At 34.1% G+C, this 22,241-nt stretch overlaps 4 protein-coding genes across 6 annotated transcripts; all 4 read left to right on the top strand.

Moving 5' to 3' along the window:
* The first annotated feature begins 1,359 nt into the window (after positions 1-1,359).
* Positions 1,360-3,274, top strand: LOC140882404 (protein LATERAL BRANCHING OXIDOREDUCTASE 1-like). Its single transcript, XM_073288393.1, has 3 exons — positions 1,360-1,872; positions 2,375-2,702; positions 2,800-3,274. Exons 1-3 carry the CDS (start codon positions 1,409-1,411, stop codon positions 3,076-3,078), a joined length of 1,071 nt encoding a protein of 356 aa, XP_073144494.1. The 5' UTR covers positions 1,360-1,408; the 3' UTR covers positions 3,079-3,274.
* A 2,715-nt stretch (positions 3,275-5,989) lies between these two features.
* Positions 5,990-12,340, top strand: LOC140883685 (uncharacterized). Its single transcript, XM_073290245.1, has 6 exons — positions 5,990-6,498; positions 7,264-7,591; positions 7,755-8,030; positions 10,326-10,798; positions 11,538-11,865; positions 12,086-12,340. The coding sequence occupies exons 1-6, from the start codon at positions 6,041-6,043 to the stop codon at positions 12,338-12,340; spliced, it is 2,118 nt and encodes a 705-aa protein (XP_073146346.1). The 5' UTR covers positions 5,990-6,040.
* A 1,013-nt stretch (positions 12,341-13,353) lies between these two features.
* LOC140884105 (uncharacterized) lies at positions 13,354-16,664 on the top strand. 3 transcript variants are annotated; one of them, XM_073290775.1, is made up of 4 exons: positions 13,354-13,503; positions 14,482-14,907; positions 15,614-15,868; positions 16,266-16,664. In XM_073290775.1, exons 1-3 carry the CDS (start codon positions 13,459-13,461, stop codon positions 15,851-15,853), a joined length of 711 nt encoding a protein of 236 aa, XP_073146876.1. In that variant the 5' UTR covers positions 13,354-13,458; the 3' UTR covers positions 15,854-15,868; positions 16,266-16,664. The 3 variants fall into 3 exon arrangements, with proteins under 3 accessions (XP_073146876.1, XP_073146873.1, XP_073146875.1); XM_073290772.1 differs by having other exon boundaries at positions 16,206-16,664; XM_073290774.1 differs by having other exon boundaries at positions 16,201-16,664.
* A 927-nt stretch (positions 16,665-17,591) lies between these two features.
* Positions 17,592-20,885, top strand: LOC140882289 (pentatricopeptide repeat-containing protein At2g15820, chloroplastic). Its single transcript, XM_073288214.1, has 2 exons — positions 17,592-18,247; positions 18,837-20,885. Exons 1-2 carry the CDS (start codon positions 17,711-17,713, stop codon positions 20,745-20,747), a joined length of 2,448 nt encoding a protein of 815 aa, XP_073144315.1. The 5' UTR covers positions 17,592-17,710; the 3' UTR covers positions 20,748-20,885.
* Positions 20,886-22,241: the final 1,356 nt, after the last annotated feature.

Genomic DNA, 22,241 nt, shown 5'->3' with positions numbered 1-22,241 from the left:
CAAAAACCTGAAGATATATAATTTTATTGTTTTTTACTTCATATAATTATATTTTGAAAGATACTTCATATAACTTTTGCTCAACATTAAATGACTTTCTGTATTGTATTTCAAATGTACTTGGTAGATCATGTTTTTTAAAAAAAAAAAATTATATATTTAACCAAATATATTTTCCCAAATATCCATTGTATTCCTTTTTTGTGTTAGCTTTTATTGATGCATGCAAAATGAAGCAGTATTCTTAGAACGCTAATTAAATATGAATTAATTAATAATCCTATAATATAATTTATTTGTCAATTGTCATGCAAGAATTGATTGATTGATATTCACCACCTAACATTCTTTTGTTTGTTTCATTCATATTTCTCGAATTACTCGTTCTCCCACGCCATCTCTATTTTCTTGACAAAATTGAACTAATTATAGTTGCCTATTTGAACTCAAAAATCTTGATGTAAGCTATTTCAGTTACATCTTACTCTTACATATAATCTTGAGTTTCTGGGCGTTTGCTTATTTATTTAAATCTACAAGCATGAATCTTTCTGGCTCAACATGTACATGAAAAAAAGAAATCAAATTTATTGTTATTCAGTATTCACCTCTCGCTTTTTAATTAGTTGCATCAATTGATTAACATCTCTGACAATACTAGTATTTGAAATTTGTACGTCATTTTATATGCATATATTTGTGTTGTTAAGCCATGAATTATATCCTTTTTATTTCCAAAACTTTCTAGCAAGAAATATCCCCATTCATCTCTCTAAAATTAATGGAACTCGTAGGAACCTGGTCGTGCAACTTCGGGACGGCAAGGCCTTCAAGAAGTTGGTCACAGACTCGCAGCTCCGCAAAAAAGATGAACATTATTGTAGCAGCAGTCTTTTAAAAGCTCACTTATAATTGAAAATGATTTTTTATGTTTAAATAAGTTGGTATTAATTTTGTTAAATTGAGGTTTGATTTCCGTGATTCGACGCGCGACATGAGGATTTACATTTTTTAAAATGGTAGTGAACACTAGTTATGATAGATTTGGTAGTGGTTAAAGATATATGTCTAATGCTTTTAGTTTGACATACCTCTAAGGATTGTCATAAAAAAAATAATAATTGAGGAGTGAGTATGGACAGAAAACATAACATATATATGTTTGGAGTTTGGACCGGTAGAATTTGTAGCGGGGTTAATAGTGACGCTCTAATTAGAAACAAATTATACAATGTGTTTTATGAATGATGAAAATAATATTATTGTTGTTAAAATGATGACATCATCTCCAATCAAAAAAACAAATTACAATATGTCCAGATTCATTGTATTTTCTTTCTTTCACCGACTGCTAAAATCTCTAGCACCTAATAACTCCCACCATTCACCTAGCTAGAAAAAATCCGCCATGGGAGAAGTTGATCCAGCATTCATCCAGGCCCTGGAACACCGACCCAAACTCCAGACCTCCTTCGCCCAAGGCATCCCTTTGATCGATCTTTCCCCGTTAATTAACTCCCCCGAACCAAGTCAGCAGCTGGTTGCCGAAATAGGCCGAGCCTGCCAGGAATGGGGGTTTTTCCAGGTGATCAACCACGGAGTAGCTGTAAAAGCACGCGAAAACATCGAATCAGCGGCCAGGAAATTCTTCGCCCTGCCCAAAGAAGACAAGAAGAAGGTGGCGAGAGATGAAGTGAACCCTCTTGGGTATTATGACACAGAGCACACGAAGAATGTGAGGGACTGGAAAGAAGTGTTCGACTTTGTGGTTCGGGATCGGAGTTTGATTCCGGCTTCGCCTGATGAGAGCGATGACCAGGATCAGGTGAAGGAATTGATTAATCAGTGGCCCGAGTTTCCTTCGGACATCAGGTGATCTCATAATTCATGATTCTTACTTGTTCAGAACATGTAATGGATTGGTTTCATTATCTTAATTTGGTGAAATACTTTGGATTCTTCTAGGCCACAAGTTTGTTTGTTTATTTTATTCATGGATAATGTGTCTGCATTAGATGATCAGATTCTTTCAGGTAATTAGACATTATTTGATTGAGCGTTTAGGGAGGGAAGCATTTTTCAGCTGAGAAGTGTTTATTTATTTTTACTTCTCTTACTCTGACCTCTAGAATTTTCTATTCATGGATATGTAATGTTTCTGCATTAGATTGTCAGATTATTTCACGGAATTAGATAGAGATTTTAGGAAGTATTTTTTTCTGCTGAGAAGTGATTCAATCTCCCAAACTATACATAGTTACTTTGTTTATTTATTTCTTCCTTTTTTTGGAAACTATAACTAAACAGAAATTCGACCCGATCCTTAATTGGTGATCACTTCATCATGAGTTAATCCTATATATTGTACGTTCAGGGAGGTGTGCGAAGAGTACGCAGCAGAAATGCAAAAACTGGCTGACAAGTTGCTCGGGCTCATCGCGCTAAGCTTAGGCTTGGAACGAACACGGTTCAATGGTTTTTTCGATGATCAGACGACCTTTATCCGGTTGAATCACTACCCTCCATGTCCAGCTCCGGATCTAGCTTTAGGTGTAGGCCGGCATAAGGATGCCGGAGCATTAACAATCTTGGCTCAAGATGATGTTGGAGGCCTTCAGGTCAAGAGAAAGACAGATGGAGAATGGGTCCTTGTCAAGCCTACGCCTGATTCTTACATCATTAATGTTGGTGACATTATACAGGTAGTGTAAATTTTGGAGAACTTCTGAATCAAGTGCAATAGCGAGTTTTTCGAACAGACTCAATTACGAATGAGTAGTACTACTCATGTGTGTCTAGGTTTGGAGCAATGACAAGTACGAGAGCGTGGAGCACAGGGTGAAGGTGAACTCGGAGAAGGAGAGGTTTTCCATACCATTTTTCCACAATCCCGCACACTATACTTGGGTGGAGCCATTGGAAGAGCTGGTAAATGACCAGAATCCTGCAAAGTACAAGCCTTATAACTGGGGGAAGTTCTTCTCGGCTCGTAAGCGCAGTAATTTCATGAAGCTTGACGTTGAAAACGTACAGATCCAGCATTTCAAGAATCACACAAGTTTGCCTAATACTGAATGATACCGTTGATTTGGTCTTATATATGTAATATTAATTAGGAAAATAAATGAGAATTAATTTTCACTCTGAGTAATTTATGTGTGGCATTGTTGTCATACTCGTGAGGGTATACATGCATGTGAGAGAACTGTACATGTGTGTTTTGTGTGTATAAAACTAAGATATATAATTTGCCTATTTAGTCTCTCGTTGTATGCTTAGCATGAGGTACTATTCTCATACAAAATTTATGTCACATATGTTTTTTCTAAAATCCAAAGTATCCAATTTATTAGTCCATGCTAGCTAATTATGTGATATATTGTCAAATAAACAACATTCCTGTCATCATTAGCTTATCACAAAAAAGATTGAAATCGATTTTTTTTTAAATGTGATTTAGTGTGTACTTAATTCTTACAAGACTGACTATTTAACTTACGGGAATAAAAAATGAAAAAAATATGTGAGTTTAGTGTGTGCCAATTGGACCGTGAATTAATTATCCATATTCTTATAGTTGGAAAAAAAAAAAGTAATGCTACATATATATATGAAGTTACATGCATGAGGGTTATATTTGAAATTACATAATCATTCTTAATGTATTTTTGAAAAAGATTTTCAAATAAAATAGATAGATAATTGTGTAATTTCAAGTGAAATGTAATATGTGACTCAATATGTAACTCTTCATATACATATTATAACATCTTTAAAATAAATTAGAGAGTCTAACAAATTTTTCACAAAAAATTGTACGTGGAAATAAATACCACACGAAATATTTTTACAATCTAATTACTCAAGTAATCATAAAATAAAAAAACCATCATAATTGAGCTATAAAAAAATTAAATATCTAACGTCTGCATCATAAGTCACTAATGAAATTGAAAATATACATGCAGATTAATGAAAAATAATTTTAAAACTCATTCGCAAAAACCTGAAGATAATTTTATTGTTTTATACTTCATATAATATTTTGAAAGATACTTCATATAATTGTTTTTCAACACACACTCCACAAGTTGTTAAATGCACTACATCTTTAATTTTTTTAGTAAAATGGACAATAATATCCTTCTATTAACTATTTTTCTAATAATAATTCATTAACAATATCTTATCCCAAATTAGAACTATACGGAGAACAATACAATGATAAAAAAATTAAAAATATTATACATTAAAATAATATCAACTTTATATAATTTTAATTTATTTATTTAAACAAGGGATTGTTCTGAGTGTTTACCTATAAGTAAAAAAAAGGAAATTTTTTTAATTGTATAAAAAAATATAATTATTGACAAAATTATTATTTTAAATGAAATTCTATCTATTATATTTATTGTGAATATTTTGTAATTTTTTCAAAATAAAAATACAAAAAAAGATCTAGGATAATTTTAATCCTTTATCCATCAATTTTTTTAAAACATTTAGATAAAATATAAATAAAAAACATCAGAATAAAACGTCACCGATTGGAAATTTTAATTCGAAATTTTAATTTATTTTTGTGTTTTTTATATTTATAGATACTTACAAATTTAAAAATATTTTGAATAACTAAAATCCTATATAATTTATTTAGGAAGGAAGATTATTACTAATAAATTTTACTAAAGAAAAGAGAGCAATCAATGGAAGTGATGGATATAAGCATATTTTAGTAATTTTAATGTAATCTAAAAATTGCATATAGAAATAAAATATGTATAGCTCAATTTGTAAAGTGTATTTCATGAAAAGGTTCGGTTGCTAATTTTTAAACTCTAGAGGTGTTTGTTTGCAGTTTAGACCCACATCACTTTGTCTATAAATACCAAGAACTCCTCTCATTTTAGGTAAGTGACTTTTCAATTTCCAAAAGTTCTCTACTTTTGTGTTATTTGTGGAGGTGATCGCTGAATTGAGCGTTTGAAGATTTTCGTCAGGTGGCCACCCGACGCCTCTAACGTTTATTCGTGAATCAAGTGAGCCCAAAGGAGATCACACATTAGATTTCAAAATTTTCAGGTGTAGGACTCGAGATTATTTAACTTTAATCCGAGAATATTTAATTTAAGAATATTTAGAGTTTAGATTTAAATTCTAATATTCTTAAATTAAATATTCTCGAATTAAAATTAACTAATCTCGGGTTTTAATATTCTTAAATTAAAATTAAATGATTTCGGACCTTAAATCAGGTGACCCGTCGGAACAAGTGGTCATTTGAGCTCGGATTTCCTAATTTGGTGGATCACCCGAGTTCCGCAAATTCAGGTAGTCGATTTATTGTCCGCATCAAAAAGGATATTATTGTCTATAATTTCTACAACAAAAATAAATAATGGAGCATATTTAACAAATAATAGAGTGCACTCCCATATATTTAACCAAATCCATTTTGCCAAATATCCATTCCTTTTTTTGCGTTAACTTTTACTGATGAGAAGCAAAATGAAGCAGTACTTCTAGAACGCTAATTAAATATGAATTAATTAATAATCTTATATAAGTGATTTGTCATGCAAGAATTGATTGATTGATTAATTGATATTCACATTGTTTTGTTTGTTTCATTCATATTTCTCTAATTACTCGTTCTCCCACGCCATCTCTATTTTCTTTGACAAAATCGAATTAATTATAGTTGCCTATTTTGAACTCAAAGATCTTGAAGTAAGCTATTTCAGTTACATCTTACAATATATATATTATATTCTTGAGTTTGGACTTTGGACCACTGGAATTGGTAACGGGGTTAATATATAGTGACGCTCAAAAAAAGAAATTACAATATGTGTTTTATTAAGACGATATTATTATTTTATAGTTTTGTTGTGAAAATGATGACATCCCCAATCAATTTTTACACCGTCCAGATTCATCGTATTTTCTTTCTTTATTTCTTTAACTAACTGCCAAATATATATAAGGACTATAATCCTAGCTATATATCTCCGAGCTAGCTCAAACAAAATCCGCCATGGGAGAAGTTGATCCAGCATTCATCCAGGACCTGGAACACCGACCCAAACTCCAGACCTCCTTCGCCCAAGGAATCCCTTTGATCGACCTTTCCCCGTTAATTAACTCCCCCGAACCAAGTCCGCAGCTGGTTGCCGAAATAGGCCGCGCCTGCCAGGAATGGGGATTTTTCCAAGTGATCAACCACGGAGTAGCTGTAAAAGCACGCGAAAACATCGAATCAGCGGCCAGGAAATTCTTCGCCCTGCCCAAAGAAGACAAGAAGAAGGTGGCAAGAGATGAAGTGAACCCTCTTGGGTATTATGACACAGAGCACACGAAGAATGTGAGGGACTGGAAGGAAGTGTTCGACTTTGTGGTTCGGGATCCGATTTTGATCCCAGCTTCGCCTGAGAGCGATGACCAGGAGGTGAAGGAGTTGAATAATCAGTGGCCTGAGTTTCCTCCGGACATCAGGTGTCTTTCTGCTTGCAAAAGTTATTTTCTTGCATGAAATCATGATTCTTGCTTCTTCAGAACATGTATTAATGGATTGGTTTTATTATCTGGGATGAAATTATTTGGATTCTTCTAGGCCACAAGATTGTTGGTATGTTAATTATGTCTCACATTCGGTAAATAGTCTGAGCTAGTTTCTGAGGCCGAGTCGGGTCAAAGTTTATTTCTTAATAATCCTATCTTTTGAGCTAGCTAGTTAGTTTTTGTGGTTGAGGTCGGTCCAAGTCTATTACTTAACATGGTATCAGAACTCACGTTCCTTTGTTATATATTGGACAAGTCATAGTTGGGCCACCCGTTCAGGGTCTACTGTTATATGTTGAGCTGTCTATAGTTGGTCCACCCTATTGGACAAGTCATAGTTGGGCCACCCGTTCAGGTTCTACCGTTATATGTTGGACTGTCTATAGTTGAGCCACCCGTTCAGGTTCTATCGTTATATGTTGGATTGTCCATAATTGGTTCATCGGTTAATGTTTTCATGCTTGGTTCGTTTCATTTTTTGGTGTGATAGTGCTAGGGGTGTGTTGTCCATTTCTTAACAAAAAAAGAGTCTTGGAACCGATCCTTAATTGGTGGTCATGACTTCACGAGTAGATCCTATCTTGATATATCCTTCTCAAGATTCTGATCTAGATTCATAGTTAGTACTGGGTCGCATCACACATCCCTTTTTTAAAATACGTACTAACTCGAGTTTAACCCCGACCGATCATTGTGCAGGGAGGTGTGCGAGGAGTACGCAGTAGAAATACAAAAACTGGCTCACAAGTTGCTCGGACTCATCGCCCTAAGCTTAGGCCTAGAACAAACGCGGTTCAATAGTTTTTTCGATGATCACGCAAACTTTATCCGGTTGAATCACTACCCTCCATGTCCAGCTCCGGATCTAGCTTTAGGTGTAGGCCGGCATAAGGATGGGGGAGCATTAACAATCTTGGCTCAAGATGATGTTGGAGGCCTTCAGGTGAAGAGAAAGACAGATGGAGAATGGGTCCTTGTCAAGCCTACGCCTGATTCTTATATCATTAATGTTGGTGACATTATGCAGGTACATACAATTTTGCTAAAAAAATGATCTGATCGAACCTCATAGAATTTCACTATAATTTATGAAGTAGTGTAAATTTTGGAGAACTCCCAAATCAACTGCAATCGCGAGCTTTTCGAACATGCTCAATTACAAATGAGTAGTACTACTCATGTGTGTGTAGGTTTGGAGCAATGACAAGTACGAGAGCCTGGAGCACAGGGTGAAGGTGAACTCGGAGAAGGAGAGGTTTTCCATACCATACTTCCATAGTCTCGCACACCATACTTGGGTGGAGCCTTTGGAAGAGCTGGTAAATGACCAGAATCCTGCAAAGTACAAGCCTTATAACTTTGGGAAGTTTTTATCGGCTCGTAAACGCAGTAACTTCATGAAGCTTGACGTTGAAAACATTCAGATCCAGCATTTCAAGAATCACACAAGTTTGTCGAGTACTGAATGATACCGTTGATTTGGTCTTTATGTAATATTAATTTGGGAAATAAATCATGATTGGGAAATAAATCATGCTTGGCGCGCATTGTTATCAGGGTATACATGTGGGAGAACTATATGTTTATGCTTATAAAACTAAGGATAATTGCTTATTTAGTCACTCGTTGTATGTTTTGTTTGTTTTTGAAGTTAAAGTTATGATGATGATAATAATAATAATAATAATAATAATAATAATAATAATAATAATAATAATAATAATAATAATAATAATTATAATAATAATAATAATAATAAAGAGATAAATAATTTAATATGATTTAAAAAATACAAAATGATAGTATTTAGTTTGATTGATAAATAATAATAATTTGTTTATTTTGATTGATAAAATTTTAAATAAAATGATAGATTATCATTTTGTCATTTTAAAAATTAAAAAAATTGAATAATATTATTTATTAAGAGAAATATTATAATTTAAATTTAATGATTTGATTGATTTATGATAAGTATTTGATGAATAAAGATAAATAATATAACAAACTATAATGAGATTCTATAAAATAAATTATCAATAAATTAATAATATGTCACTTAGAACGGATCTCTTAGTGCGAGACACTATTCTCATCCACTTATGTCACATGATATGCAATATTTTTTCTTCTAAAATCTAAAATGACCAATTTATTAGTGGATACCAGTTACTTATGTAATATTTGTCACATAAGCATTTTCCTGTCATGGGTAGGTTTTGATCACAAAAAAATATTGAAATCGAAAAAAATATATGCGATTTAGTGTACGTACTTGGTAAGACTTTGAATATTTAACTTACGGGAAAAAAATCAAAAAAATATGTGCGTTAGTTGGAGTATATATAGTACTATGATATAATCAGGAGAATCTTTGCTATATGGGGTTCTGCGTATCAGAGAATGACTGAATTAAGAAATAAGTAATTTTTTAGTTAATTCATATGTGTAACACAACCATAGAGTGCCCGTTGTTTACTCATTTTGTTTCTCCCTCTCCTTCATCATTTATATGGGTGAATGGAGAATTTTTCTTTGAGTTGATCAGACTTGTAATGAATGATTTGCATCGATAATATTTACAAGTTTTACCGTAAAAAAAAATCATTTTTCTCAGAATTGGATTGATTAAATTTTATATAAAAATGATAAATTACCATTTTATCCTTTTAAAATTAAATAAAATATAAATAATATTATTTATAAGGGGTAATATAGTAATTTAAATTTAATGATTTGATTGGTGTAAGATAAATAATAAATGATTTGATTGATGTAAAATTATAATTAAAAGATGGATAATAATATGATGGAAAGAACATAGGATTAGACAGAATAAATTTATACATGGATTATTAATAATCCAACCAAATATAGTCTTGTAGTCTTGTTATAAAGGCAGAGGAAAAAAAATTTATTTTTAACTGAGCTACAAAAAAATTTAAATATATATCTTATAATAACGTCTACATCATAAATCAATAATGAAATTGAAATATAAATGCAGAATGAGAAAAAACTTTAAAGCTCGTCCGTAAAAATCTGAAGAAATTTTGCCAACACTAATAATTGTAAGTTCAAGCCCCGAATTTACACGATATTGACTTTAGTATAATTAATTAAGTTGGTTAACATTTTGAAAGAAATTATGCACATGGCCTTTTTTTTTTTTTGGGTGTTAGCTTTGGCCTTTGAATGATGACAAGCAAAATGAAGCAGTACTTCTAGAACGCTGATTAAATAATAAATGTTATGTTACATGAAGTACAGAGAAAGTTACGTGTTGGGTTACACATTAGACTTTAAATTACATGATTATTCTATATATATTTTTAGAAGTTTTTTCAAAATAAAATGTCTGATAATCATGTAATTTTAATTGTGTGTCGTATACATGTAATATTAGAGATTGATCGTAACATTTAAAAATAAATGATTATGAATTTATTTTTTTATAACAAATTTATGAAAAAAAATCCATATTAATTTATTTTTAGTGACCGCAAACAGTTCATTGATTTGTCATACATACAAGAAACTTGATTGATTGACATGCACGACCTACCATTGTTTCTTTCATATTTCTCTAATTAATCACTTCTCCCACGCCATCTCTATTTTCTTGACAAAATTGAATTAGTTAGGTGGGTGACACCGAAAACTTCACTAATGTGACCAAAAAATCAAAATTATTGGCTTCTCATTATAAATATCAAATCATTAGCACTAATATTATTCAACATTATTATTAATTTCATATTATATCCATGGGTGAAGTTGATCAAGATTACATCCAAGAACTGGAACACCGGCCTAAACTCGACACAATCCACGCCGAAGGCATCCCATTAATCGATCTTTCCCCAGTTAACTCCCCACATCACGATTCCGACGGCATGGCACGATTAGTGTCTGAAATCAGCGAAGCATGCAAGAACTGGGGATTCTTCCAGGTGATCAACCACGGGGTGCCTACACGAGTTCGCGAAAAGATCGGTTCGGCTTCGAGGAAATTCTTCGCCTTGTCGCATGATGACAAGAGGAAGGTGAGTCGGAATGAAGTGAACATATTCGGATATTCTGATCACGAGATAACAAAGAATGTAAGAGACTGGAAACAAGTTTTCGATTGCACGATAGAGGATCCCACGATTATATATGCTTCGGATGAGCCTGGTGATGAAGAGTTGAGGGAGCTGAGCAATCAATGGCCTGATTATCCTCCAGAGTTGAGGTATATATATATGATTCAACTAATGAAACTCCAATAGTCCAATATCTCCACAAATGATATGATATTAATGTCCACTTTGCTTATAAAAAACGTGATGATCATTTCTTTGATCTTCCAATGTTTTTTTACGAAAAGGGAAAATACTGTTTTGGGAAAACTGTAATTTTGGTCCTCTATATTTATCACTTTGCGATTTTAGTCCTATATGTTTTCATATTTCAGTTTTAGTCCTGCATGTTTTGATTTTTGGCAATTTTGGTCCTTTTTATTCGAAAATGCTTACGTGACATTGTACACGTCAGCTCCACATCAGCATTGCATTGCTACCACATCAGCGCCACGTCGAAAAAAGGACTAAAATTGCCAAAAAAGAAAAATAGTGGACTAAAACTGAAATCTAAAAATATAAAAGACCAAAATCGCAAAGTGACAAATATACAGGACCAAAAAAGCAATTTTCCCTACTTTTTTTGGTTCATTAAATTGTTCATGGATCGTGTGCCAATGTCTAGATGATACGTATGCAGTTGGACCAAAATCACTGGAAATTACAGTTAGTACTGTACCAAAATCAAATTTTTAAAAGTCAATGGATCAAAACCAAAATATGGACAAGTTAATAGATCAAAAAAAATATTTTCCCTAAGAAATGATTTTTTCAAAACGTTGTTGATTTACATATGATTGTGTTACATATAGATTTTATATGTAGCAAGAGGTTGTTTTTGCGCTTTCACAGGGAGGCGTGCGAAGAGAATGCTGCAGAGATGCAAAAGCTAGCATACAAGATGCTGGCACTCATAGCATTAAGCTTAGGCTTGGTAGAAGATCGATTGTATGGCTTTTTCCAGCACCAGACGAGCTTTATGCGTCTCAACTACTATCCTCCATGTCCTGCTCCGCAGTTAGCCCTCGGCCTCGGCCGACACAAGGACGCTGGGGCCATGACGATTCTAGCTCAAGATGATGTTGGAGGACTAGAAGTTAAGAGGAAAGCTGACGGGGAATGGGTTTTTGTCAAACCAATTCAGGATGCTTATATAGTCAATGCAGGAGATCTCATCCAGGTACCTAAATTGTCATTGTTTGGTTCATGGATTGGATGATGATGAATTAATAATATAAGGATTTTAAATCAATATACATGGATTAGACAATGGTGCATGACACTAATCTTTGAAAGAACTTGAGTCAAACATTGGACAAAACAATGATTATTAATCAATTAATATGTTATCCTTCACATCAAACGGTGTCTATGGATTAATAATGTTTGTGTACTGCTAGGTGTGGAGCAATGATAGATATGAAAGCGTGGAGCACAGAGTGAAGGTGAATTCGGAGAAAGAAAGATTTTCGATCCCATTTTTCTTGAATCCTTCTCATAACATATGGGTGGAGCCGCTGGAGGAGTTGATGGATGACCAAAACCCAGCCAAGTACAAAGGATATAGCTGGGGAAAGTTTTACGCCACCAGAAAACTTAGCAACTTCAAGAAACTCACTGCTGAAAACATTCAAGTTCATCACTTCAAACTTTAGGCCGTACTCATATATATATATAGGGAAATGCTCTTGTGAATTAATAAGTTCGTAAAAGAAACGAAAGGCTGTTGTTGTGCCAGTGATTGCTTAATTTGCTTTGTATGATTGATTGTCTTTTCAAATTCAAGAAAGTTTCCAATATATGTACCAATTAATATTGTGCATCAACTTGGCTTTTTTATATATAAAAAAATGATAATAAAAAATTTAAAACTTGGGGCTTATTCTTAACATTAGCCAAAATTAGAGCTCAAAATCTGTCTGCATATATGAAGTCTTATTTGCTAAAAACTCACCTGATCAATTTCTAATGTTTTGATTGGCCTCAATTTGAAGCGATGTCTTAAATATGTGTCACTGCGCTGGTATGTACGTGATGTATATTTGGTATTTGGATAGTATAAAAATACTTATTTAATTATTATAATTGACAACTATATTAGGTAGTGTTTGCAACCTTTAAAAAAAATTGATTATAGAGATTCTAAAAATACGTATGAAAATTATAATATGTATTTTTCTGAGGTTGAAAATTTTATGATCGTTACAGTTGCACTACGTTGATGCATTCAAAATTTCAAATATTCCTTGTTAAATTATTAGATTTTTACAATATAAAAAATGCCATAATAGAGACTTATCAGAGCTTAAATATGATTGTATTTATTGTTGTAAATATTCTAATAATATGATTTTAGAATAACAATAAACTTTTTATCGAGCTCGACTCGATTTTAATTTTCCCTGCTCGATCTTGATCGAGTATTTGAAATCATTTTAAAAATATATGTTTATGGATTTTTTTTTCATAAATTTTTTTAAAAAAATTCATAATCAATTATTTTAAAAATCGCGAAAATTGTCGTAATCGACTGTTGAGCAGTGGATCGATATCCGGACCCGTTTTTAAAACCTATGCTAGAAGCCCAACTCCTACGAGCCCAAGCAAATAACACTCTCCTTTGAACTCAAGTAGCCCCGATTGTTGGTTTTATCTCGAACAAGGTTTCTAAAATTTTCTTGGAGAAATCATAGAGCAATTGAAAATGCCGCATACTCGTTCATAATTCTCCAATCTTGGTGCATTTTCTTATCTTCTGGTGGGAAACTGGGAGATGGCTCTGCGAGTCAATATTGCTTCTTCTGTCTATGGGTTGCAGGTAAAAAAAAAATTAACTTCTTTTTTCTTGAAACTTTTCATTCATTTCCCTGGAAAAAGAAGTGCGTGGTGCTAATTTTTTAACATTTTCATAATACGACGGGGGGAGGTTCTATCTATTTGGTTGAATTTTGGAGTTTCGTGTTTGGGAACTCGGAGAGCCGAAGAGGCGAAAAATTCAAGAAGACATGGGCTACTTGCAAGCCAACTCATTGATTAAGATTAAATAAAATCGAAGGTTCTGTTTCATCGAGGAAAAAAGTGAAAGTGTTGTTCAACCTTTTGATTTTGAGAATTTGAGTTAAAGGCGGTAGCTAGTGTAATTATTTGCGTTTCTAATGTGTTGTGTGAAATCCCGGCCTTGTTTCAATTTACATTGATAGAAGCAACTTGTTTATGCTCGTGAATTGATTCATTGCGTAGGCCATAATCTTCTCATCCACGTGGTTTCTTTTTAAAGCAATGCATATGCGTGCTCTTGTTATCTGTAGTCGTTTGTGTTTGTAGGGAACTGGCGAGTTTTCATATGCTTTTTGCATAAAATTTTGTCGCTTGTCAGTTCCAAGCTAGTTCTTAAAAGCTTAGAGGACGTGTGTCCAAGCTCAAGGTGCGACTAGGCTTAGTCTTTGCACCTAGTCAAGAGCTAATGTGTACAACCCTTCAGTGAAGCTCATGTATTTTGTAGCCTGGGACTTCGCCTTTAAACCATCTTGACAGTTGTGCTGGTTCATCGAAAGGTTAATAAAGTGAATAGTTAATGATAAATGACCATATTTAGGGAAGATATATACTATTAGGATGCTATCCTCACGCAGTCTCACTTTTATACCCTGGGCCTTGCGTTGCATCTTGTGCTTACGCACTAATATACTCATCAGTCGGTGCATTTTACGCCTGATATAACTGTGGTTCAAATTTTTGCTTCTATATGTGACGCCTATTGCTAGTAGCTTTCTGGTGATAAGTTCTCTGTTTGCAGAATGGGTTGTTGCTTCGCAGAACTCGGAGCTCTGTGTTGAATATCAGACAAAATCAATTGTGTCAACCGAGCCCCGGAATTTCGTGCAGTATGAACATGGCATCCAGTCAATCAGATGATCGTGGTAAACTAAGTCTAAGCCTTATACTGGATAAGGCAAAAACTATGTGGGATAGTTCTCCTCAGCCAATCAAGAGCTTTCCCTGGAACAAGGCGTTTGATCATTTTATTCAACTAAATCTCGACCTGTTCTTTAACGTTATCAAATACTTATCTATTCCTCTGTTCGCAGTCAGTTCAATTAGTGAGATGTCTTATTGTGCACACGAGAGAAAGCTATTCCTTGTCCCACTCACATTGCTGATAGGTTATGTTGTTGCTGGTGTCTTAAGAGATGCTGCATTGGAGTCGTCTCCATATCTCAAGGTGTTCTTTTTTAATTTCATTTTCTTAACCTGGAAGTAGCAGGATTGAAAATTTTAAATATTCGCCCTATTATACATTCAGTGAAAAGGGATTGTATGGAATATTGCATCAAACTTGGTCTCTTTTCTTAAAAGTTTGGGTTCTTGGGATGCATAACCTATACTTCAAACCCCTTCTCATTAGTAAGTTGCAGATTTGTCGGGTATCAAGCTACAAAGACAAAAAAAACCATGAGACGACTGGTTTAGTGAAATATAACGGAACTTGAGTATCAAAAGTTTTGAGCTCTTGACTGGACTTAACCGCCGTGTTAGAATTTACGCTTTTAGAAGCTTGAGCTTAAAATTGCTTTTAAGAAGCTCGAACTTATGAGATGCAGGCCAACAAATTTTTCATATTTTGATAGAAATGTGTCAACAATATCCAAAATTGCAATGGCCCTCTCAAGTAAGAAAATATTTTTTATCAAGGAGAATTTCTTGTTGCTGTTTAATAATTAAAATTTCATGGTAATCGCTGAGATTTGTTTGCTCCATTTTGTTAACTCCTTTAGCCCCAAATCAGTGAAACTTAAATTTTGATTGATCCTTTACTGTAAACCAACTTTGTGTCAGTGTCTGACAGTTCATTCTTGCAATTTAACTACTGACAGGGAAAATTGTTCTTTGGGCATTTGTGTACTAATATTAGTATTGTCTTTTTGTAGACACACCATGCAGCAGTCCCCTGGCACTTGATCTCCATGTTGATATTCTTCGTATTGCTCAAGTGTCCTGGCCCTTATTACCCATATTGGGGGCGTATAATTATTCCACATTTGGCTAATGGAGTATTACTAAGGACGTTGTGGTTCATGTTCATGTGGTACTGGAGATCACAAAAATCGTTGGAATCAATTCCGACTGATTCTACAATTGCAAGTCCCGAACCAAACAGCTCCCAATAACGTTGAAATACTCAGGTACCAAATGTTAAGTCATACTAAAATAATTAGCCTGTTTCTGAGTATGCACTTCGGCTATCAATTGTTCTTTTTGATACAACATAAAAATTTAACGGTGATGAAATACAATGAAGTTCGGGTTCTTCCGTCTGTATTTGCATGGTCGATCATTCATTTTAGTACGATATGTTTTTCACATCCTTTTATATTACCTGTTCTCTTGGGCGTTTGGATAGGTCCTTATCAACTATGTCAACTAACTTTTTTTCTCATTTCCATCATTTCCACCTTTAAGCATTGGAGTCGGAGTTTGCTAGTCTTGAAATTTTTTTGATCTTCTTTCTCTCAAGTGCAGTCATGGCCCATGGGAGAAAAAAATATACATGTAAACAGTTTTAACCCTTTGCCATTCCAGTTCATTTCTTCAACAACATCGTTTCTTGGCCACTAGAGTCTCCTTTATTCAGAAAGTTGAATGCCCAAGATACTTTTGATCAAGACCAAGACTGCCTGTCTGCCCATCCCTGAACAGAACAGCAACATTTCATCGACAACCCTCGCTAATCGTGTGGTAGGAACATCGTCACATTGCATCGAATCAAATGTGTGTTTGGCTTTATGGGCAGATGTAGAAGTTGGGAAAATGTTTGCTTTCCGTTTCAGGTTCCATGTTTACTGGATAAATGGGATTTGCAAATTGTTTCAAGTTTTGTAGATGTGTTGCGAGTTGGACTCTTCATTGTATTGTCGTTAATATCTTCCTTTTTTATACGAATTTTGACGTTTTCTTTTTCTATTGTTTAAATAGTTCAATGTTTCGGCCTTTTAATTAATTTTTATATTTTTAACTATAATAAAATTAAAAGTAGTAAAGTATTTTAAGAGGTCTTACAAAATATTGTATTCCGCCATAATTATTTGGTTAACAAACCTTAGCAATTGGCCCGTGCCCGATCAAAAGTTCTCTACTGTTTTAAGGGTTTTTTTTAGTTGGGGGAGGAGATTGTTGTTATAACTGAGTCTTGAACTTGAGACTTTGTCTTAAGTGATTTGAGATTTTAGTGTCAAATGAACTACATATCATCGGCAGCATGAAGATTTTTAATTCAATCTTATGTTGTGAACAATAACTGTCATATTTAGAAACACATATATAAATTTAATAACTTTACCAATAATCTTATATTAAATTTAAAATAAATTTTTAAACTTTTTAAGAAATTGTTTATACATACCAATGAATCTAGTAATTGATATACGCGACATGTGTGTTATGTAATTTTTTGTTTATGGAAAAACAGTTTTTCAAATTTATATAATGGTTTTTTAGTTTTTTTTTAAGATAATGGTTTTTAGTTATATTAACAAGGTAAAGAAGATTTTTCCTTTTATTTAGGTGGTTATTTTTTTCATTTTTTAATATTATTAATTTAATAATTAAAATAAGATGATTATAAATATAAATTTAGATTAATGTCGTATATGATATGATAGTATACAATAACTATTCATAATTCAAGCTTAGTTAATGGTATACATTTTATTTTTTTTAAAACTAGTTAATGATCTACATATTATGTTAAATATCGTCCTTAAAAATGCACAAAGATTTTAGATTTATTCTAGAAATTTATTTTTGTTTAATATCATGTAATATTTTATTTTTACTGATATATTTATTTTTTATAGAAAAAGGCATATATTTATTTTTGTTTAATTCATTCTAGAAATTTGGCCATTTCACATTTCAGCTATGGGATTAAATTTCACGAGGGAAACGCACCAGTAGCCCAGCCATTATCATACCGGCGCCACAACTTTCCTGCGGCGGCGACGCCGTTGCCTCTGCCCACCTGAACAATGCTTCCGAGCAATCATTTCTGCAACTTCCATATTCCAACCGCGCAAATCCAGAAGCCCTCCAATTCCGCTAAACTCTACCTTCTTAACTGCCGCCCCTTTTTCCATTTCCACCGCCGTAATCTCTACTGTGGACCCCTCCCCGCAAATTCTCATCAGAAGTCCACCTATCCGCTTGTCTCCTCCCCTGATTCAATCAACACACATGCGTCCGACGGCCCAGAAGAAGCTAACGAAAGCGAATTCGATTCTTTAAGCCATTTAGAAGCTGAAAGTTTCGAGTTTCGTGTGCCTTCAGGGTCGTCTGATTTGAACATGCGGTTTGATTCTCCGGTGGTTGAAGTGAAAGAGCTGGAAGAGTTGCCTGAGCAGTGGCGAAGGTCGAGATTGGCGTGGCTGTGCAAAGAGCTGCCGGCGCACAGGTCAAGTACGTTTACACGGGTGCTCAATGCGCAGCGGAAGTGGATCAGGCAAGATGATTGCACTTACATTGCGGTTCATTGCATGCGAATACGCCAAAATGAGGCCTCATTTGGGGTCAGTATCAATACTTTATTCACTTATCTGCACATTAGTGGCGGAGTGCCTTAAGAATAAACCAGGCTCGTATCTTTGGGGTTGATAATATCTTATGCTGATTTAAAATTGTCGGACTCGAGTAAAAAAAGATCATCTTTTAAAGTATTTTAAGCTTAAAGTAGGTTGATGTCGCGAACTTTCATATATTTTAAGTCCAAAGCCTTTTTGTGTGTTTGTGTGTGTGTCCAGTCTCGAGCCAGCTTGATAAAACAAGCTCAAATACAGACATATGACTGGTATTCGACTTGGTTCGACTAGTTTTCACCAAGGGACGACCAAATTTGAGCAGATTGCCAGTGGGAGTGTTTCAAGCACCGTATATCATTATTTTCAATAAAAACAAATTAAATTACCCCATTCATGATTGCATTAAACCATTGGGTCTGTCTGCTTCTTAAAACTTCTAGGGTGTTTTAGAGCGTCTGTCGGTTCAATGCTCGTCATTTGCTTGTTAAGAATGAGGCTTTTTTTTTTCTTTTTTAGGTGTATAAATGGATGATCTCACTGTTTGCTTGTTAAGAATGGGGATTATTTTCTCTTTTTTTAGGTGTATAAATGGATGATGCAGCAGCATTGGTTTCGTTTTGATTTTGCTCTGGCCACCAAGTTAGCCAATTACATGGGTAAGGAGGGGAAATATTTGAAATGTCATGAGATTTTTGATGATATTATAAATCAAGGCCTCGTTCCTAATGAATCCACATTTCATGTCCTAATTGTTGCCTATCTTAGTTCCTCTGCCTCTAATGCTTTAGACCAAGCATGCAGCATTTACAATCGTATGATCCATTTAGGAGGTTACAAGCCTCGACTTAGCTTGCATAATTCCCTTTTCCGAGCTCTTCTGACCAAAACGGGAGGCTCGTGCAAACCTTACCTCAAACAGGCAGAGTTCATATTTCATAATTTGGTGACGTCTGGACTTGAAATACACAATGACATCTATGGTGGACTGATATGGATCCATAGTTATCAAGACGAAATAGATAAAGAAAGAATTGAATCTCTAAGAGTGGAGATGAAATCAAAGGGGATAGAAGAGAGTGAAGAAATGCTTGTGTCGGTATTAAGAGCGTGTTCAAAAGATGGTGATATTGTTGAAGCTGAAAGAACTTGGACCAAGATCCTTTCCTTTAACCGTGAACCCTCGAATCAAGCTTATGTTTATCTAATGGAGGTCTATTCGAAAATAGGAAAACCCATGAAATCTATGGAAATTTTCAGGAAAACGCGGAAAGGACATTCCTCTAGCATTGTGGCTTACTACAAGATTATTGAGGTACTGTGCAAAGCTCATGAGATGGAACTTGCCGAGGCTCTTATGTTAGAGTTAATAGACAGTGGAATGAAACCCCTGGTGCGATCTTTTATCGATTTAATGATCATGTACAGCGACTTAAATTTGCACGATAAAGTGGAGTCAAGTTTTTTGATGTGCATAGAGAAATGTCGTCCTAACCAGTCAGTGTATTCTATGTACTTAGATTCGTTGGTGAAAGTGGGTAATCTTGACAGGGCAGAAGAGATGCTCAACCAAATGCACAGCGATGAGGCAATTGGTGTAAATGCTAGATCCTGCAACACGATCTTGAGGGGCTATCTTACATATTGCAATTATAGAAAGGCACAAAATGTTTATAATTTAATGCGTTTGAAGAAATTTAACATTGAATCCTCGTTGTTGGAGAAGATTGAAAAGCTCCAGAGTTTAGGGAACCAAGATATGGAAAAACCAGTAAAGCCGAAGCTCAGTAAAGAACAGCGAGAGACCCTGGTGGGTTTACTGCTTGGGGGATTGAAGATTGAACTAGACGATATGGAAAAGAATCAGAATCTAGCCATCCAGTTTGTGTTCAGAGAGAACTTCGAAATCCATTATTTTTTGAAGAGACATATATACAACCAGTTTCGTGAATGGTTGTCTCATACCGAAAAGCTAGTGGAGGAAGATGATACTGGTGAAAACGATGACATCCCTTGTCGTTTTACTACAATATCTCACACATGTTTCCAGTTCTATGCAGACCAGTTTTGGCCACAGGGCCGACCTGTGATCCCTAAGCTAATTCATAGATGGGTGACTCCTCGTGTTCTTGCATACTGGTATATGTATTCGGGTTACAGAACATCATCGGGAGATATCTTGTTGAAGTTCAAAGGAGATAAAGATGATGTCCAGAGAATTGTGAAAGCATTGAAGGTGAAGACGTTGGATTGTCGGGTGAAAAGGAAGGGATCTGTTTTGTGGATTGGTCTTTTAGGAAGCAATGCTGTGCAGTTTTGGAAACTAGTAGAATCCTTTATCCTTATGGATTTGAAAGAACACTTAGAAGCGGGAAACGAGCTAGGGGATGGAGCATTAGGTCCTAAAGAAGTCTATCATGATAACGGCTTTGATTCCAAGGGGACGAATTCAGAACCCGACGACGACGATGATGGCTCGTATAATTTTGTTTAATTTGGCTTTGATCATTTGTAGTCTTAGTCTATATGAGGAATATATCTTCTGCTATAGCCTATAGGCTAAATTAATCCAACTAAGGGTTCTGAAAATCCATGAATCTGACTAATTGCATTGAAGTGATTATTTTATAGAAGAAAAGGTACCTATGAAAGAAATAAGATAATGACTATTTTCTTATTATATTTTTAGGTGAGATTAATCAAACAATCGTGTTCAAGAATCCAGGGTTGTTCGCAAGTCTAGTGGTTTAAGAGATTTGCAAACGGATTCTTTTTTTTTATCCTCCTTATTTCAAGCGAAAATTAGCCTTATTAGATAGTTTTTGGCAATTTTTTTTTAAATAAAATGTTGTGTCGCGAAATGGAATCTAATCTTAACTCGGTATATATTTAGATCGATAACTGTTCGATTTTTCAATCTATACCTTATAAAATTTGAATTTCGAATTTATTATGTAGTGTTTGGGAGAATTTTTAGAAAGCACTCTGTTTTTTTTAACAAAATTTTAAAATTTTGTTAAATTTTGTGAAGTAAAAAACAATAAGTATTTTCTAAAAGTTTTATCAAATACTATTTTAATATAAATTATTATAAAATCGAAACTTCTCGACAAAATTATGAATGGACTTTCTTGAAAAAAGAAAAACTTATTTGATGTGAAACGTCCAATGGTGGATGCTACATATTTTTGTTGGCTTTGTAAATCTTGAACTATCTAGAGAAGGGCCCACACCCATCACCAAAGTGAACGTAAAAAGAGGTGAGTGCATTGCCGACGAAATGTTAGATGCAAAAGGATACAAAACAAGCATCAGTAAAAATGAATACATAAAATAAAATAAAAATGAAAGAAAGAAATAAATAAATAAATAAATAAATAAATTAAGAAAAAGAAATGATGGCAAGTGATTTTGTTTTGCTATATTTATTTTATTTGTATTATTTTTGTGGCGAACAACACTGGTGGACACAATGGAGAAGGATAAAATGATGATGGCCTCATCCATTGAGAGTGCCCATTACTTTTGGTTTCTTTGGGGACCCCTCTGCATTTTCCTTGGCCATGATTAAGCCACATTCAATTTTTATGTGGGGCCCACATGAAAATTGTGAGCCCCACGTGAAAATTCATCAATCATGGCCAAGAAAACACAGAGGGGGTAATACCCTCTATAGGATCGACATTCTCCTTTGAACTTTGGTCCTTTCCTTAGTTGTTGGTGGGTGATTTATCATTTTCTTCATATATATTTTAAATCTATTGATTTGCATATGTGTAGAAAAAGTTATCGGATGTGAACAATTTATTATTAGTTTTTATATCACAAAAAAAATTCGATACAAAAATTTCATTTGTCACTCTCATTCATAATACATTGAATATAAAATCTTACGATATAATAACAAAATTTTCTAATATAACTTATGTAAATATTGATATACCACATATTGGAGTATATCTATAATCATTGCTTTTTTTATAAACTA

Source organism: Henckelia pumila, chromosome 2 (assembly GCF_033568475.1).
Source record: "Henckelia pumila isolate YLH828 chromosome 2, ASM3356847v2, whole genome shotgun sequence".
In the NCBI taxonomy this organism is placed as follows: domain Eukaryota; kingdom Viridiplantae; phylum Streptophyta; class Magnoliopsida; order Lamiales; family Gesneriaceae; genus Henckelia; species Henckelia pumila.
Note: the sequence above shows the minus strand (reverse complement) of the source record. Positions and strands in the feature narration are given on the sequence as shown.